This window comes from Tauraco erythrolophus, chromosome 4 (genome assembly GCF_009769465.1).
Source record: "Tauraco erythrolophus isolate bTauEry1 chromosome 4, bTauEry1.pri, whole genome shotgun sequence".
NCBI lineage: Eukaryota > Metazoa > Chordata > Aves > Musophagiformes > Musophagidae > Tauraco > Tauraco erythrolophus.
Genome location: NC_141468.1, coordinates 79,514,457 through 79,534,361, shown reverse-complemented (window position 1 = coordinate 79,534,361; position 19,905 = coordinate 79,514,457). Strand labels below are relative to the sequence as shown.

Genomic DNA, 19,905 nt, shown 5'->3' with positions numbered 1-19,905 from the left:
ATGCAAGGGCGTCCAGGGAAGAGCAGGCAGGGGAAGGAATCTGAGCCAGTTCTGGTAATCTTTGAAGCCAGAAGTAATAGGAAAATAGAGAAGACTCAGGGCAGGAGATCCCCTGCTGGGCTTCTGCACTGGGTCTAAGTAAAGCAGAGATGCTCAAGGGATCAAGACAAGGGTTTCCTTGTAACCATCTCAGCTGAAAAAGTAAGCGTGGAGGAACAGAAAGAGTCTGCATGAGGCTCGCTCCATGACCAGCCAGTGAGAGGGGAAAGACAGTCACAGACCAAGAGCACTCCTGCTGCAAAGACCCGTCAGGGATGGGACAGGAGCAATCAAGCCTGACAGAAAGGGCTGAGCATGGGCATGAAGGTCATTGGTGAAAGACCATGTTCAGAAAGGACTGAGCGACCGTATTGCTCCATCACCGGTTCCAGCCTCACAGGTGACCACAATCCACACTCTTTCAAGGGACCAGCAACCACAAGAGACAATTCTGCAGCAGCTTCTCTATTAACTTTGACAAGAGACAGTCCTCGCCTTTTCCCAAATCTGTTCCCCTGTCCTGCATACCACAGAGGATAAACTGCAGGAAAGAACAGCGAAAGACGGTGGGTGTGCATAGTGAGACACAGCCCCTCCTGGGCTCCGCAGAAGAGGCTTCTCCTTGGCCAAGGAGAGAGGAGCAGCAGCACCGTGCGGCCTCAACAGGGAGCCAGTGGAAGCACCGACAGCTGCTCCAGCGAAAAATCCAGTGACAGAAAAGCACAAAGCCACGAATTACACTGCCGTGTCTCCTTCTGACCTCCTTCCCAACTGGCTCCCCCAGGCCAACGCTGAGCGGAGAAACAGCCGTTTCGGAAACGCCTGCGACCCGACGGCACCAGAGGCATGTCCGCTCGGGTGCCGGCTTTGCAGCCATCCAGGCATTCTGCCAGGAAAGGGAAGCAGCGCTGCCTCCGAAGGCAACAGAAACGCTTGTTCTTCACTGACACCTACTGACTGCAGCCTTTTAACTGCAAAGCCTTGCACAAGAACTAGGCATTCATTTCCGCAGGATGCCGCGGGGCTCAGAAGTAGAAGCCGACCCTGAAGGGTATCAGACTCAGGTTTGAGAGGTGCAGGTCTGTCTCTGCGGACCCAGGGACAGTCCTGATGCACAGCCTGCGTATGAAGTCCTTCATTTCTGACTGCCAGGGTCTGCAAGGATGTATCCGGGAAAGATCAATCCGCACCACTGAGAACCTACTAGCAGCCACAGTAGAGACAAGACGATGGGATAGAGGATGGTATTCACAAGTAAGCAAATATTGATGCTTAGGAGTAATAAAAGCAGATTTTCCTTCTCTGTCTACAAGGCCTTTCAGGAAAACAAAGGATAACTGCGGTTTGTTGTTCTCTGTCATTTGTGACCTTGGTCAACTACTCGGACCTAACCCAACAGCCAGGTAGGCATCACTGTGCTGCTCAAACTGCAGTCAGCTGCCTAACTACCTAAGAAGGATGAGGAACTCATCAGTCTACAGCATTGCCTACTGGCTGAATTAAGGATTTACCTACATTAAAATTAAAAAAAAAAAGAAAAAAAGAAAGGTACAGCAGGACTTCACTGGCAGGTGACTGAAATGCAATATAAAGCTAACTCATACGTCTCTGTGCCATCCAAACTCAGACACCACCATTGAAGCAGTCCAGACTTGAGTTCCCCGGCTTCTCAGCAGGGGCATCAGTACAGACGCACTGCAAGGCACAGATCCAGTCAGCTGCTTGCTCTCTACATAGCCCAGCGCTGCCTGCAACTTCCCCCCGACAACCCCTGAAATCTCTTGGCTTTCATTGTAAATCAGACGTCTGCTTTCTTTAAGCAAACAATCAAGAAACTTGGGGAGCCTCGCTCTTACCAGCTGCAAGGTGCTCAAGGACATGATGGTAAAAACCCGGCAGTGTATGAAGCATACAAGAGCAAGAAGTAAAATGCAGCCTGGCTTGCAAACAGCCCACAGTTTTTTTTACCGTGGGAGTGTACAAAGACACAAGGATGTCGATATACTGATGCAGCAAGTCAGGACTAGGGCTTGTTCGCGAGTCATCAGGACTGCTGCCCGTAACACCTGTTCATACTCCAGCCTGGTGCAAGCGTAGCTCCAGCTCCTTGAAGAGAACATCCGGCAGCATTCATAGAATTGAATGAATCCAAAGGCAGATCACCATAAACATTTTGAAGAACTCTTTAAGTTCATTAAGTCAAACGAATGGGGGTGTTTCATATTTGTCTAGTTCAAATTACTTCATCTCATTCTCAAACTTTTTAAACCAGGCTTTACTTAATCAATTGCAATACTTCAGTTGGGCATCACTGATCAGAAGGATCAGTGACTGGTGGTGCATCTCCTTCCAACTTGAGATTGTGTTGCTGTGGACAAGATGTAACCAGGGAAAAACGGTGGGAGAATAAACATAGTCGAACCCTTACATGGACTGTGCAGGCAATAAGAAGTTGTGCAACGACAGCCTGAGTTAAAAGTTACATCCCTGGAGACACTATATCCACATTTAACTTTAATAAATGAGTGGTGATACTAGCTCAGATATATATCCATTTAGACCAGAAACGTGTCTGCAAGTGTGTGAACAAACACAACAGGCACGTGACATTTTCCTGAACGTTCTCCCAACATCCAATCACATTTTGTCCAAGAACTTCCTCAGCAATTTACCATTAGTATCTACAACCAACAGGTGCCAATTCAGCTGATGTTATCATACTCTGACACAGTTCTCTGTGCACTTTTGCCCTACTTTCACTGAGTTTTTCAGATTAGATGATTAACTCGTATTGGTAATAGTAATGCCATGCCCTGCTCCTCACTGTGTCAGAGATACAAATTGACATTTTAGAATGAACCACATCAGTGGTGAAATAATATTTCATATATGGTGAAATAAGGACAAAAGTGCACTTAGGTATTTCCCATACAAGAAACAAGGAAGAAACCAAGGTTCAGAACCAGAGAAACCATATCAGGTGTCAGATGTGTTGAACACACAGCTAAAGGCTGTTGTAAGCATGCTGAGGTTTATTAAATGTCTGTAAGCTATGTCCAGCTTTGGAAATCCATGAGCTGCAAATGTTTTGAGGCCACAGGAAAACTAGAAAGTGCTGTCAAATACAACATGTCAAATTTATATTCCTCAGGCATTTGCTTTTGGTCACTGATAGTGGTCAGGCTCCCTGTCCATCTTGGTTTTACAGCTGTCTAACACAACTCCCTTCATAGAATGCTTTGGGTTGGAAGGGACCTTAAAGATCACCTAGTTCCAACCCTCCTGCCATGGGCAGGGACATCTTCCACTAGATCAGGTTGCTCAAAGCCCCATGCAACCTGGCCTTGAACACTTCCAGGGATGGGGCATCTACAACTTCCGCGGGTGGGGGAGGCATCCACAACTTTTCATGGCAACCTGTTCCAGAGTCTCACCACACTCAGAGGGAAGAATTTCTTCTTAGATATAATGTAAATCTACCCTCTCTCAGTTTAAAGCCATTACCCCTTGTCCTATCACTACATGCCCTCTCCAGCTTTCTTGTAGGCTCCCTTTAGGCACTGGAAGGCTCCCAGAGCCTTCTCCAGGTTGAACAACCCAACTCTCTCAGCCTGTCTTCAGAGGAGAGGTGCTCAAGCCCTCTGATCATCTTTGTGGCCCTTCTCTGACTCCTTCCAACAGCTCCATGTCTTTCCTGCGATAAGAATTCCAGAGCTGGACGCAGTACTGCAGGTGGGGTCTCACAAGAACAGATTAAAAGGGCAGAACCACCTCCCTCAACCTGCTGGCCATACTTCTTCTGATGCAGCCCAGGATACAGTTGGCTTTCTGGGCTGCCAGCGCACATTGCCGGCTCATGTTGAGCTTCTCATCAACCACCACCCCCAAGTCCTTCTCCTCAGGGCTGCTCTCAATCCATTCTCTGCCCAGCCTGTACTTGTGCTTGGGATTGCCCCAACCCAGGTGCAGGACCTTGGACTTGGTCTTGTTAAACTTCATGAGGTTCTCACAGGCCCACCTCTCCAGCCTGTCAAGGTCCCTCTGGATGGCATCCTTTCCCTCCAGTATGCCAGCTGCACCACACCCTCAGTCATCCTTCTTCCAAAGTGAAGAATTCTTACTTAGCTACTGTTCACACTGAACTTGATTCCTTCCTTTCATCATCGATTTTATCCTCCCATAAACCTTTTGAGTGCTACAACTTTTTTAATGTGCAAAAAACAAAACCTGTCTGAGAACAAGAGAGAAACAAACCTATCATCCAGTGATTTTTCAGACAAGAGCATTAGTGACAAGTTTTTCTAACTCATCTATGCAATAGGTTCAAGCATAATAGTGTTCTTCCACTGGACATACCTTATCATTGCTCTTGTATTGCTGACATTTCAGATAATTAGTCCTGCTGGGTGTAACTAGACTCATCTGGAGTTAGTTCTGGAAACAGGAAATAGTGTTTTAGGAGAATACTAACAGAAAATATAACTTTAAAAACAACCTTCCCACATGGGCTCTGGAAAAGCTACTTAACTAACGTGTGCTCAAGGTTTAAAAGAACTTGAAAACACGAAGTACTATAAAAATCTCTCTGATCTCAAAAGGCTGAGTTTTATATGATTCATACTGATTTGAAATGAACTAAGGTCAGGACACAGTGGATCACCCTATAGGAGACAGCACAGAACTGGAGAGAAACGTATATTGAATAGGAAAAAGATCATACAAAAACAAATTAATGGAGTCAGAAGCAGGTGAAGGGCTAACCCCTACCCCTTGTGCCAAAGTTAGCAAAAGTAATTACAATATGTTAACTGTCTATCTTTCTCCTCAACTCTCCTGGCAAGAACCACCAAACAGCCAAAACTAGTAGAGATCTCAAGTCCTAACCAAAACGGGAATTCTCTCCAAGAACATCCTGCCAAGTAATTCTTGAAACGTTCTGCTTAATTTACAAGATCACCCTTCCATATAAATACTGGGCTGGCTTTGACAGCTCAGAAAACCGAGAGATGAATCCTAGTTTTCACCAACACAGGCACAAAGCACACAGTGCTGTGAAACCAGCTACTTGAAAATATGGAACACAGGCAAGCGAAGTTTATTTAAGAGGGTATAACCACATACACAAAACACTCAAGATTTGCCTCCAAGACCAGACCAAGACAAAGATTTTGAGTAACTGACTGTGTGTGCATGTGCTTACTTTGGGCATTGAATCTGTCTACCTTCATCAGATATAATCCATTTGTCTGGCACATAAACTTTGAAGTGCATGATTTACAGTATACAAATTCACCATCAACCACTCCATAACCATTCTCTACCCAAAAGACTAAAGAAAACTATTTCAAATTTCAGGTGATCAGCTATTTTTTCATAATAGCTTATTATAAATTATTACACAGTTTACTTTTTTCAGTTTTAAAAAAAAATCATGATAAAACAGCCCACATTATCTTTTTTGGAATATACTAAGCAATGTAAAGTAAAAAAACCCCAAGTGCTTACATGACCAAAAGAGATTATTCCAAAATCAGCCCACTATAACAAAAATGACCACTGAAATCTAGTCTGAGTGAACCACACAGCTCTACTGAAAGGCAGTCATGGTGCCAGGATACGCACTGCAACAACAGCCGTTGCCAAAAGATGCTAAACTTTCGAAGCTTGCCTGGGACATGGGATTTTGCCCTTGGAGGTGACCATCAGGGATTGTCTCATTATCTCTGCCCCTCTGCAACCCCTAAAACCTTCATATGATTGAGGATCTTCTGAAAAATCAGGAGGAGTAATTAAGACATCCCTCATGCTACTCTAGTTCATAGTTAGGCTCTCCCTTGCCATGTGGGCAATATAAATCTGAACACTTGAGGCAGCGGATTGTCCATCTCCCATAGCCTCAAGGGGGCTTTACTTTATAAATGGTCTCTAGAGCTCTTTTATTCTTCATATTCTTCCTATATGCTCAATGTAAGACTATACCACGTTCTTCTAAACAAGAATTTGTCAAAGTGGAAACATTTATATATCAGCTACCATTTCTTTCTGCCCATTACCAACACTCAACAAAAGCATTTCTGCATTTATTTTTGACACATGTAGAAATTTTGGGTGGAGACTCAGTGTATGTGTGGCACATTCCGCAAGCAGCTGAAGTATTAGAAGAGTTCTTGATTCAAACAGTAAGCCACAAACAGTACTGCCAACTCATATTTCTGTTATAATTGCACTTACTCATATTTTTGCTCTCTCTAACATGAAAGGAACAGCAATCAAGTTCAACACAGTGGACTTGTTTAAAGCTATCTATTCTCAGGAAACTCTTCTTGAAATCAAAGTCAGCAAGTTACTTGACGATTGCAAGTTTACCACATAGTCTATAGAACTACAATAATTCATCTACCTATACCAAAGTCCGTAGTTCTGTCCGAAATATGGCTCTCCTGTTATCAAAGTCCATGAGATTTATCCAGCACAGAGCCCCAACACCTCACTGAAAGGAAATACTTAAATAACTCAGAGCTGATTAGCACAGTAAACTATTCATCTGTTAACCTTGCTACTGCAGTCAGGTGGCAAAAAAATTTCAGTTTAAAATTTTGCTTTGTAAAACGGAGTAAACACAAAGTTAATCAATAGAGGGCACTACATCAGGTGATATTATATTGGGAGTGTCTATTTAGCAGAGAAACAAAATAAAATGACAAGCCATTATTATTTACCTCAATAACACTTCCCTGTGTACTACAGGTATTTTGTATTTTTTATTTTTTAGCATAACTCAAGGCAGAACTCGACTACAGATAAATACTAGGTCTGAAAATTGATGCATATTTTTAGTGTCAGTTCTACAAATTTTTACAGATACTTTGTTCTTTAAATCAAGACATGGCAAAAATTGTGTTTTTCATAAATACAAACACGCATATACACCAGCTTTTAAATTAACATGATAAAAATAGTCTGAATACTTTTTTTTTATATAAACCCACAATCAACAACTAGGCTTTTTTTTTTTTAAACAGTAGTTACTTTTCCATACAACAAACACTGATTTTTATTTTTTTTAACTCACCAGTGGTTGTAATAAAGCCTTCAGAGAAAGAAATCAAATGTCTGCAAATGAAAGTTCTCAAAGTTAATGGGAAATTTAACTCCATATTTGGCAAAGCATTTGAGTATGTTAATTTAAGCACTTCAACAAAACCCAATATAAACAGATTCAAAGATAAAGAGGCCTAATTCCAAATGTCATTTAATTATTTACAATCTTAAAACTGAACATATGCTTAAGTGCTTTTCTTAACTAATATTAATATTAACTGGTTTTACAATAACTGAGCTGTCTTTTAAAGATATTGAAAGAAGTTTGATAGTTATTTTTCTCCTGACCTCTCCAGCATATGCTACAACCTTCCTTACTAGGGACAAAGCCTGTAAAAAGCAAGTGAACAACTACATCATCATATCGACATTTGATAGAGGAAACATAAACAAAATGAGCAAAACTGACAGTAAATTTTTTTTTGAAAGTCTGAATTACAAATCCTCACGTCATGCAAAATCATTGATCCCTGAAAACATTCGGATTATGAAATAAAGAGGCATCATTCCCATAGGACAGGTGTAATGATTAAGAGTAGTTTTACAGGACACTACCTTTTGTAGCATTCCTTCCATTGCACATAAATGGCTTTTAAAATAATCATGCCTGTGATAATTATTATCAGCATACAACCATGAATATGAGCACTTAATCAAATCGGGACCTTAAACTAGAGGGAAACATCTTTTTAACTCTACTGCAATGTAAAACTGGCAAGATAAGCCATCCTTCAGGATACAGACTTGCTGAGAGAGGAAGAGGAGAAGAAAAGTAGGATTGACCAACTGTGTTATTCTCTTTTCATTAGTTGCTTATTTCCTCTCCTGCTGTTTTCATTTCCCCCTCGCTTCCTTTCCAGCTGAACTCACTTCTCCCATTTGCTTTCTCACAGAGTTCACTTTTTCTAACAACAGGAATATGTGCTCTGCAAACTCCCGGACAGCTCCGCAGCCACCATTGCTTTTACAAATGTAGCCAGCAGCCTTCTGAGCAAGGGCACAAGCATCAGCAGGCACACCACTCATGCCAGCTTTCTTCAGGCACTCCACATCAGACTCTTCATTTCCTATCGAGAAAGATGACAGACCAGGCAAAAATGTCAGAGGATGGAAGAACTGAGCAAACTGAGAAATATTTTCCTGTATACATATTAATCTTCTTTTTTTTTTTAATTTGTATTCTTGCCACAATTTTCATCTCAGCAACTCAACAGCACCTTGCGGACGTGAGTCAGTTCTCGGAAAATCTTAGTGATACATGTAAACACTGATCACACTTCACGCAATCTTCAGGCAAGAGAATGGTACTTTTAAGAGTAGTAAAATTATTTGAGCAACTGAATAAGCATTTGCAGGACTACGCACTTAAGCTGCCACTGAAATATAGTTTTGTACAGAATCATGTGGCTTTCAGTTTTAATTCTGCCTATCTCTTGTTTCCATTTCAGAATATAATCTATATAATATCCATCTGAAATAAACTAGAATCAGTTCTAAATTGGAAACTGTAACTGTATGCATGTGTAATAGGCAAAAATAAGGCTCTCTGAAGGCAGTCTAAACCTGTATTTAACTTTCTTAAATTTCATTATAAAACCAGCTAAGACTTCTGTTACCAAATTAGACACTGATTCGTGGATGCCTTTAATATTTAGATTGCACCCTGACACGTCTTCAAATATGCACTTGTTTTTTTGCTATTACAGCTTGTGTGCTGTAATTTGCACGTCAAGCCCATTAAGTTCAGCGTTGTGAAGCTGAGCAGCACTACGAAGTTTGTACTTGCCTGTACTATACGAAATTTTGCTACCAAAAAGAAAGGAACTGACCTAAGTAAGCGACTTCTTTCCAGCTCAAACCCATGTCTTTTTGCCAGTCCTCCAGGACTTGTAATTTATTTGTTGCGCTAACTTTTGCTATACATCCCAGCTGCATGGCTGACAGCGTTTTTGAACAATCTCTTTCAGAGATGAGTCGAACCTATTAAAATAAAATCAAGTTAGAGTAAACTCTACATACAAAGAAATGACATGTAAGGTGATTTATTGAAAAAAAAACATTAGAAGTTTTGCTTGTAGAAGCACTCTCAGATACCAGAAAAACACTGAATAACTGGTTTCTTCAATCAAAACTCAGAGCAGTAGTGATTAGCATCCAAACCCATGTTACAGTCTTGAAGTTGCTTTGGGAAAGTGAAACACCATTCTTTAGTCTTCCCTTTTTTAAAAAAAAATCTCAGACACAGTGCCTCCAAGTTTTCTGTCCAACCTGCGAACAAGCTTATCTTCCCTAATTGCTCTTAAACACTAACAAATACTTGGTACTGACTCTAAGTACAGAATGAACAACAGTGGTGCACAACCAAGAGTATATCAGCAACATATACCAGAAATAAATAAAGTGCAGGACAAAGACCAGGAGGTTTTTAATGACATATTCCAAGGTACAGCAGGTATGGAAACGGGCTCCCACACGCAACAGAACAGTGATTACAGGCTTCCTCTCCCTTTTGCCTCACAGAAAATGAAGCTGAGGGAGTTTTGAAAAAAACAACTACTCCATTTCACTGTCCCAAGGCAGCAACAGCTGTGAATGTCCTGTCTAAGCTGTTAAAAAAAATCCTACAATAGAGACTCTAGAAATGTATCTAGAGAAGTCTACTTGGGGTATAGCTACCTTTGTCTTATCCATGCCTATCTCTGTCTGCAACAGCACTGAGTTAAGGCTCTTTGAAGGCAGCCTAAATCTGTACTTAGTTCTTACTCCCCCAAAAATTCTTCTAGCTATACCAAAGACAGCAGCACAGACAGAAAATAGCCAGAAGGCTAATTTTACATAAATACAAGCAAATATTCAGATCAGCAGAATTTAGTAGCAGCAATAATAATAATAATGAAAGCAGTCATGTTACAATCTGTATTGTTTGAGTTTTTCATTTGCACTGAATTCTTAAAACTATCAAAGCACACAAGGTATGGTTAAAACAACTATGCAGACAACAGTGTTTTGGGTTTGATTTCCCCTCTTTGCAACAATTGCAGGTGATCTAGGATGAACCAACTAACCTGCCTGGGTATTTCTTCCTCTTCTACAGCCAAGGGGTAACAACATATCCTTGCTTGGTAAAGCTGACTTCTAATTAATGAGTGTCTAGACTACACAGAACAATACGATTTGTGCTAGCAAAACACCATAAAAATGTCTTCCCATGTTTTTCCAGAACAAAAAGAGAAAAATACTACAGCCACTGTGAATGAGATTGAGAACTTTCTCAAAACACTTTTATTTTCCTCTAAGGGATCCGAGAACAACATTTGTCCCAACCATGAACCAATATATTATGCTGTTTGATCACAAATACTCTGAAGAAACTTCAATTTATAGGCTGGAGGGTTTTAGAATCTTTTAATGTTCAGGTTACATCAGACATAAAACTTCACACTTCAGAATAACACTTACCTGAATTCCTCTTTTCTTTAATAGATCGATACCAACAACATCTCTATAATCATAGGAGACCATTTCCTTCCGATCTTCCGTCACATAAATGCGACCATTGGTCAGGCATCCATCAATACTGCAAACCAATAGCTTCACTTCTTTTAATGGCTCTTTGCCAAAATATCCAAAGCTAGACAAAGAAGTTATCTTTTTAGGATGGAAGTTTTTGCACACTCCAAAACCAAATATTTCAAATACAACTGTGATCTTCAGAGAGAAGAATCAGCTTTGAAATTCTTTTTTGTTCATGTCTTTTCTCATCATCGTCACTCTCCAACTATATTCTCCCTCTTCGAAGAAAAAAACAGAATGATCCAAAAGACAGCTGAGTTACATTGTCCATTTAAACATTAAGATGAGATTTATTTCCTTAGCATAAGAGATTATGTTCTGTAGCATTTATTTGGGGCAAAACCAAATCAGAGTAAAGGATGAAAAAGGCACAGAAAACATATTCCATTCCCACTCATTATTTCCTTAGAGAGGTGCAGAGTATCTGCAAAGAAAAGGCAGCTGGCGAGATGTAATCAGCTCATGCCTTCTACATGAACACTCTCAGACATGTGCATCAGTAAATGTGGTCCAGACGATGGGAGCCTGGACAACTCAGCTAGAAAAGCCAGAGATGATGCTAACACACTGCTATGCTATACTGGAGTTTATACTTTTCCCTAAGCTGAACTTTAAAAAAAAAAAAAACACAACAAAACCAACCATATAGCAAAGGTAATTCAGATGATTTCAACAAAAACAGGAAAAAAAGATGGCCCAAAATAAAGTTGTCCAATTATCTTTGATCTTGATTATTTACATTATAAATTCACATGACCATACTTTGAAACAATGAGCGGTATCAAAGACAAAGGTGCTTTTACCTCAATACTCTCTGCTCTGCAATAGGCCAATCAATGTCTATATCAATATCCACACTGTGCTCTGCACGCATTTCATAGTAGGCCATTTTACCACCCTAAATAAAATAGAACCCATTAAAACTTTCTGATTGGGTTAATACGAATACAAAACCGTAAAATTTAGTATCACGTAATGAAAGCCAAGTATCTGGTTATACAGTGGTCACAACAGCTTATATATAAAGTGCATCATCAATAATGATGTTTTTGCCAGTGACACAGAACCAAGCATTTGAAACAACTTGCTATAGGCAATAGTCAGCAAGTTTTTTCATTTTACAACTACAGAAAACATGCAAGAAAGATGTTATGCATTGTAGTCATTATGTCAGACTGATTTCACTAGGTCTTTTAACACAGTAAAATAGTAATACCTTTAGCATTTACTTAGTAAACAGTATGCTTACTTTTTTGTTTGTTATCTACACAAAGACTTATTTTTCCAATTGAAATTATCCACCACACCCTAACATAATTAAAAAACCTAAAAGCCCTAATCCTCAGTGAGTAAGCGGCCCAGCCTTCATAAAATGTAGAATTCAACACAATTGTACTATCCAGATCAATGCTTTCAAGACCACACAACACTAGCTGGCACTACATGGGTCTGTGCAAGCTATGGAGACCTAAAGCTAGTATCTCTGCATTAGTGAGGTATCTGGAAAAGAGAGAACTAAGAACATGGTAATTCTAGACGTATCTAGTAAGGTATTCCCATTATAAATATGGAAATACCTACATTGGGCTTTTTTCCAGTTCTGTTGACAAACGCTGGAAATGATTTGTAAGATGGAGAACTTGTCTTGCATGAGAAAACTAAGAGACTATACTTGTAGGCAAACAAAATGAAAGCTGAAGTAAATACATTTGTTCTGCATTACTGCACTGGGACACAAACTTCAGGAAAGGGAAAAAGCCTGCTTAAGTTACAGTACAAAATTGGTGTAATACTGGCCAAGAACACAAGTTGACAGATTACACGAGAAGCCTGTGACACTGCATGAAGGTCAGTTTCACACCCTTAGTAACACTAAAATGCATTGTAAGATATGCACTTACATCCTGGTGAACGGATGTGAAACTCAATATTGCATTGTTTTAGGCTTACAGCTGTTAGCTGTATGCTGCTCAATATTATTTGTATAAATCTGTTTGCCGGGGAGGATGCTGTTACTGGAACTGCCCGAGCTACAGTCAGCCCTGTTAAGTTACAAATAATAAGCAAGCTGTCCTGAGGTCAAAGTGCTGCTACTTCTTACTGACTGCATCAGAAACAGAAATACATTATTGAATTCAGAACCCTCTATAACAAAAGTGTAAAAGATACATTATTTTAAAGAGCATGAAAAACAGACGCACTAACCTGCAAGTAGCCTTTCTCAATCAAATGTCTCTTGGCAAAATAAAATGAGCCATTTTCATACAGCTCCCCAGGCCAATCTTGCCTCCGGTATCGTTTTGCCGGATTCAAGTTTTGAGGCTCTGTCATTTTGTTTTCTGTTAACAGATAAAAACAACAAAATCAGTTTTCCAGAATCCCTGTTCAGAGTCACTTAACTTTCTTTAAATAGCTTTCTGTTGAAAAATTAAGGACACTACTCGGTCACCAACATCTTTCGTTATTGCCTCTCGTTGCTTAACTTTGTAAAGAATCACTGAATCGCTTGCTTTTTCTTAGAACTCTGGATAACTACCTGAAGGACTGCCCTGCATTTCTAGCAGAGGAAAAGGAAATTTTTCATTCCAACTTAAACCAAAAACAAACAAACAAATCAACCAAACTACAAAAAAAACCAAACCACCAAAATCAAAACCCAAACCACCTGAGAGGTCATCAGCTCCAAAACTGGTTACTGCAAGGAGCAGGAGGGACGTTCTTCTAGACCGTCCTTGCCAATGTGAAAGAAGAATAACTCTTTCTGTACTCTATGTCCTAGTACACAATAGTAAGAGGTTTAACTCACAGTGAGGGTAAATACAAAAAAAAAAAATCCATTCAACTACCTAGATCTACAACCAGGAATACCCTAAATGAACTCCAAGAGCTGCGAGGATCAACCTGAAATTTGGAAAGTGAAAAAAAGATATACGAGAAGAAATTTTGCCTGAGAAAACATCGTGGCACTTCCTCAAAACACATATACACATTATATTAGCTTTTCAGAAGTGGTTTAATCAGTGTCCACAAATAAACAAGTGTCTTTGAACAAACATGATCCCATAAGATCCCACAGCTATCAATGCCAGTAGTGCTAACTAACACTGACCAGAGACTTCTGTCCTTACACCACCCAAATTCATGTGCACAAACCAGCTAAAATTCACCAGGTCTCATGATCTAGTAACCATGGAAAGGTTAGAGGGCATTCTCAAACACCCAAAACATCCTGAGGCTTTAGTATACATACACATCTTGTATTTCATAAACACACTAGAGCTTTGTGCTCAATGAATTAAATATTCCCAGTCAGAGAGACACAGTGTTCATCAATATTAAACCTTACTGAAGAAGGAACAACAGAAATACACAGGAAAAGATATAAAATTACTTTAACACAATCAGTACTTTAAAGCCATCTGGGGGAAAAAGAAAGAAAAAAAAAAAAAAGTACAATATTAAACTGTATAACACTCTTGCAAACCACTGTCACCTGAAACACCACACTCCTGAACGGCTATTTGCTTTTAGCCTTAAGCTGCTAACGTTTGCACAACGTGCTCCTTGTTCTCCTCGCACATGCTCCTGGCGACTGAACGATGCTTTATCTCTTGCCACATTAAAGACTTTAGATGTCATTTTATACTAGAGAATTATTTGCTCTTTTAGGTAGGCCTTGAGCTTTTTTATTTTAACAATCTACCTATAGAGAGTAGGTGGCACACGATCACTTCAGAAAGCCACACGGCACATCCCACGGAGATTTAGTCTTTCCCAGATGTCCATTCCAGCATCTCAAGATGTGAAGCAGACTTCCACTCGGTTGCCTGGAGTGCAATCCACAGAATCCTAAACTGCCATCCACAATTTTGATACTCCTCTTATAACTTACGAACAAACTTTGTCACGTTATTTCTCCTCTTATGAGTAACGATGTGTTCAAGTTGACTGTTTATTCTAAATAAAGGCCTAACTTTCATTCCAACTTATCTCTAATACCAAGCCTCATTTATTTCGCATGCTCTTTTACAGCATAGTGCTTTGTAAACTCATAAAAAGATTTTTCATCTGATGCAATTATATATCTCAACAGAATAATTGTAATGTCTGAGTAACACGTTCACTTTTAAAATACTAAAGACATGACAGTATCTGAACTAACTACTTTAGAAAAAGAAGCAAGCATTTCTACTTTAATCACCAAAACAAAAAACAACATAGGCAACGTGCAGAACAGTTCTTTCTACAAGGACAAAAGGTACTTCTATAGCTACAACAACGTACAATCTTTATTTGTAAGTTATGAGATCAGTCTTTAGTCATCTTGGAAACTGTAGCTGAGAGGCATATTTTTCTCTGGGAAAAAGAGTCATATTCTTCTGTATGAGCTAATTAATGAGTTCAGTCCTCATGACTCAAAGGCAGTTTGCAATTTGACTTAAGCTGGCAGACAAATTAGCAGGCTGAAACAAACCCAAAGTCTCCAGGCTAAGAGTTTGCCATCCCATCTTCACGAAGACTTTACCTCACATTACTTGCCATTTGTTAGCTACTGCATAGTGAGAACAAACACCTTCCTAGTTAAGGCAGGACCTCAGTGTTGTGTCTATATACATGTAAACATCCACCAAGCAGAATTTAACATGTAAAGTTTTTAGGAGCTATGTTTTGAGCCCAAACAAGTTAATAACATTTTAATTTTCAATACCTTAGAACTCTACAAAACAATTACAAAAAGGCTGAGCAATCATCAGTTAATATCAAAACAGCACTACTTAAAAGGAATTACTGAGCCATCTCACACCTCTCCAAGAACTCAAACCCTGCCTCTGACATCAATTCTTAACGTAAATACCATGGGTATGAAAAAAAAAACATTTGATTCAGTAAAACTGCAACCAGAAACAGCTAAATATTACCTCCTTTTTTTACCTCGCTCCATCTAAATTGATGCCGTCTCACAACAGAGAAGACAGAATCAAACCCCTCCTTCTGGATCAGATCTGCCACTTTTATAAGATCACTGGGATGTAAACAGGGAGAGGTTGCTTGAATATTTCCTACAATATCAACCTCTAAAGAAAAACAAACAAACAAACATTTATGAAATAATAAATATTATTAATACACACAACTGCAGTGTGGTGCGAGTCAATGTCACAAAAAAAGGAGAATCTATCTAGCTTTTATTTACTAAAGGCTTTACTAATTTTTCTACATAATCAGTACATCATCCCTCTGGGGCTACAACACAAAAGATCAGAATATTTCATTACTGATTTACCATGATGATGATTAAGAAACTCTCTGATAGCTTCCAGAGAAGTTGAGGAGTCTTGAGACACTTCGGGGCTTCTGCGATGAACTTGAGCACCAAACTGCTTTGCAACCTTCTCAATTTCATCATGGTCTGTAGAAACCCATATACTGTTGGCAGACAGTGAAAGAAATGAACATATAGAACAAATCCCAATATTGTTGGCTTGCCTGCCATAATCTAATCTGAACCAGATCCTGGTTTATGTAGGTACTACACCTTGCAAGGAAAGGAACTAGTTCTTACATTTGTGTTCGTAAAACTATCCCTGTCAGTCCAACAAGCAACTTTTAACAATAGAGATAAAACATACACATTCACTAGATTGTAAAATCTCAAGCTTGGATTGCACTTCAGTCTAATACTGTAGGGTGTCTGATCTACCTTCCATGTAGGAAGCTTAAACAACATAAAATTCAGAAGTGTTACAGAAAAATCCAGTGTCAGCATGCCACAATTTGTTGGGCATGCTAACAGATCAATGAATTGTGAATGGGCTGAATGAGGCATTCAAAATCATTCAAGAGTTCAGAAACAAGGCTGACAAGAAACAAAACTGCCACACAGTTATAAGATTATATAAATTATAAGATTAGCTTAATCTGCAAGTGGTTTAAAACGTGTTAGGCTTCATACAATCCCAGAGAAAGAGCTGTTCAAGTTACAATGACATATGATTTGGCACATAAAACCTCCAATACTGGTAAAGCAAGATTGTGATTGTTCAGGGATAATAAACATTTACCAAAGGAAGGGCTAAGTCTGAGCATTATGTGATGATAAACACTGGCTGAACACTGTGATGCCACTGCAGTCATCACTGTGACAAGAAAAAACATGTGAGATACGAAAACAAAAACTATGAAAAACAATCTTTCTTCTCTCAGCAACTCTGGCATTCTCAATGTATTGTACATAGCAAAGGGAGCTTTACTTCAGTTTTTTCACCCAAAGACATCAAGGGATTATCAGAACAAAAATATGTATGACAGTGACAGCAACGTCAAGTCACACCCATGTGAACAAATGCAGAAGAGGTATTTTCCATACATTGCTTCAGGCTGGTTAGCTTAAATGCACGCTCCCCATTCAACTAACAGAGTTGTGTTGTTGGACTCGATGATCTTCAAGGTCTCTGGAATCCAAACTAAACGATTCTATGTACCCTGTCAGCACAGCTGTTTCAAAGTTGACTAGAAAACCTCGCACACTTCCATCTCATGCACCTGTTACACCTCAAAGTTAGGTTATGCAACCTTAATTGACTTCCTATTGGGCAAATTCAGATGTCAAACAGAAAATGAGGAGGTGACTCAAACCACCATATCCATCACAGGTCATTAAGCAACATGGATTCACATACATTAAGTAATTATGAGTAATCTAGGTCAGAAACAATTTTGACTGCTTCTTTATTAAAAATAAAGCCAAGTCAGCAATGCTTCCTCTACTTTTCAGATACAGTAAAGAAGATTTTCCACAATAAATAATGGTACAGCACCTGTGAGATACAGAAGGCTTGTACTTACTTCCAGCTCTGAATCTAGCTGGGCTACATTTCTACTTGACTACATCAAGCCCCTGCTCTGAACACAGTGCAGTAGGTTTGTACTGGGAACCTGCACCTAGGTATGCTACATACCAAATGCATCCTAACTGCGCACTGGTTTTAAGTTTATCAGTATGCGTGTAGAAAATTCTCAGGTTTGTTCTGGCAGAAAAAAGGAATTTGTAATGCCCATATTCCAAACACTAAAAACACAGCTGTTTCTATCTAGCTCTAATTATTGCTACCAAAGTTTCACGCACTTTGCCACAAACAGAGCTTTTGTTCTGTGTCATATGGGCACACACAATTATGTTCTTCCACTCGATGTTTATGAGGCTGCCTCTGACATGATGTGTCCAGCTGTGGGCTCCCTGATACACGAAAGAAAAACTGGAGCAAGCCCAGCAGAGAGCCAGCACGACGACTGGGGCCTGGGAGCACATGCATTCCAGGAGATGCTGAAAGAGCCATCTCGATTCAGTCTTACGAAGCGAAGGCAAGAGGGTGACCTTATTGCCATCTTCAAGTACCTGCTGGGCTGGCAGAGAGAAAAGAGAATCCTCTTGGATGAGTGCAGTAAGAGGACACAGACACGTACCACAAGAAGAGAAGTGCCAATTAGATAACAGCAAAACAATTTTTCAACCATGAAGGCTATTGATCCCTGGAACGACTCTGGGGTCTCCATCCTTGGAGATGCCAAAGCCCAGCCTCACGCGACCCTGTGCGACCCTAACCAGCCCAGCTTTGCACAGCGGGTGGGACCAGTTATCCTGTGATTCATAGGATATTAGCTACACTCTAGCAGTTTCCCTTAATGCAGCCATCTCAATAAACTAAAAACATCAGTGCTTACTGGCAAACGTTGTCAACTAGCAGCTCTCAACCAGGCATCTGAACAACTTCGATTTCAAACTACGGTGTTGTAAGACTTTGGTTCCTTCATTCCTTCGCAGCTCACCCTCAGCGGGAAGGGAGAGCGAAGCTGACGGCCGTCAGGTCGGCTCTCCCTTCCCGCTGAGGGTGAGTGGGTGCGCCCTGCCCCGCCTGATGCTTCACCCGGCGCCACGTTACCTGCACCCCCCGCCTGCTGCGAGGATCCCCCGCTACACACCCGCCTCGCCCACCAACACGAAGCAGCACCTGCAGCGAGCCCCGGGGGAGCCCAGCCGCTCCACTGTACCGGGACTCGGCGCCAAGCCTCGGAGCCTGCCTGGGAGAAGCCACCTGGGGAGGGAGGGCTGCCCCGGCAGCCTGCTGCGGGCAGGAGCCGCTTCCTCCACCCCTTCCCGCGCCCACTGCGACCCCCCCGCCTCGCCCTCGCCGCCCCGCGGGCTCCGCACCTCGGCGGCGGGATACGCAGGGACTGGAACAGGGGGGGAAAAGGGGCGAAGGCGCATGCGCACCTGTGGAAGACTCCGGCGTCGGCGGCGGCGCGCAGCACCCAGCCGATGAGCGGCACCCCCGCCAGCAGCTTGATGTTCTTCAGCGGGATGCCCTTGCTGCCGCCGCGCGCCAGCACCAGCGCGGCCAGGTGGGCGCGCGGCCGCCCCGCGCCCGCCTCCATGCCGCGCTCCGCTCCTCGGCGCCCCGCGCGCCTGCCGCGCCCCAGCCGCTCACTGCCACGCGCCCGGAAGGGTGCATGCTGGGAAGTGTAGTCCTCTTCCCTACTGCGCCTGCGTGCAGAGAGGGGGCGGGCACGCGGGGCGAGAGGGGGGCGTGACGGGGGCGTGACGGAGGAGGGGAGGTGGCATGGCGGAGGGCGGGGCTGAGGCTGAGGGGAAGGGGCTGTCATGGTGTAGGGGGTCTAGCACCCACCGCACCTCATTTTGGGGGCCGGGATGAAGCGCCCTTCCTCCTGCCCGTGAAGAGAGGGCGCCGTTTTGGCTCAGGGCGCCCCGCCGAGTGCTGTCCGGCGGGGGAAGGCGTGGCGCTGCGTGTCTCCTCAGGTAGCGCTGTCGAGGCGGGATGGAGGGACCCCAGCGCCCCGCGGCACGAAGGTGGCCGGTCAGCTCCGTTTAATACGTTATGCACGTAAAAAAAAAAAAAAAAAAAAAAAAGCTGGTCGAAGGTGTGGCTGCCTTTCCTGTCGGCACGTACGGCGTGGCTCTCAGGTGATGAGCTGTGGTACCGGGAAGCCCGCGGTAAGAGGACACAGACACGTGTGTCTGGGCAGCCGCACAAGCACCGAGCGACCGGATTCCGTAGTTCTGTCGACATCCCCCAGCGGTAAATCCTCAGGCTCCAGCGGCGCGTCCCGGCAGAGGGCAGAGCCGTCACGCCGGAGCGCTGTGACGGGGGAAAGGAAACCTTTCCTCGGTCATTG

At 41.9% G+C, this 19,905-nt stretch overlaps 1 protein-coding gene across 1 annotated transcript; it reads right to left on the bottom strand.

Moving 5' to 3' along the window:
• Nucleotides 1-7,974: 7,974 nt before the first annotated feature.
• On the bottom strand, nucleotides 7,975-19,158 carry CMAS (cytidine monophosphate N-acetylneuraminic acid synthetase). Its single transcript, XM_086610769.1, has 8 exons — nucleotides 18,986-19,158; nucleotides 15,998-16,140; nucleotides 15,633-15,788; nucleotides 12,919-13,052; nucleotides 11,517-11,611; nucleotides 10,600-10,771; nucleotides 8,970-9,120; nucleotides 7,975-8,207 (listed from the first exon to the last, which is right to left on the bottom strand). The coding sequence occupies exons 1-8, from the start codon at nucleotides 19,144-19,146 to the stop codon at nucleotides 7,975-7,977; spliced, it is 1,245 nt and encodes a 414-aa protein (XP_086466895.1). The 5' UTR covers nucleotides 19,147-19,158.
• Nucleotides 19,159-19,905: the final 747 nt, after the last annotated feature.

Excerpts from the sequence above, each read along its gene's own strand:
- CMAS (XM_086610769.1), bottom strand. The coding sequence starts at position 19,146 with ATGGAGGCGGGCGCGGGGCGGCCGCGCGCCCACCTGGCCGCGCTGGTG. Across the intron at positions 15,789-15,997 it reads GTTTCTTAATCATCATCATG|AGGTTGATATTGTAGGAAAT; the intron begins GTAAATCAGTAA and ends GTTTTTCTTTAG. Across the intron at positions 13,053-15,632 it reads GAGCGAGGTAAAAAAAGGAG|AAAACAAAATGACAGAGCCT; the intron begins GTAATATTTAGC and ends ATCTGTTAACAG.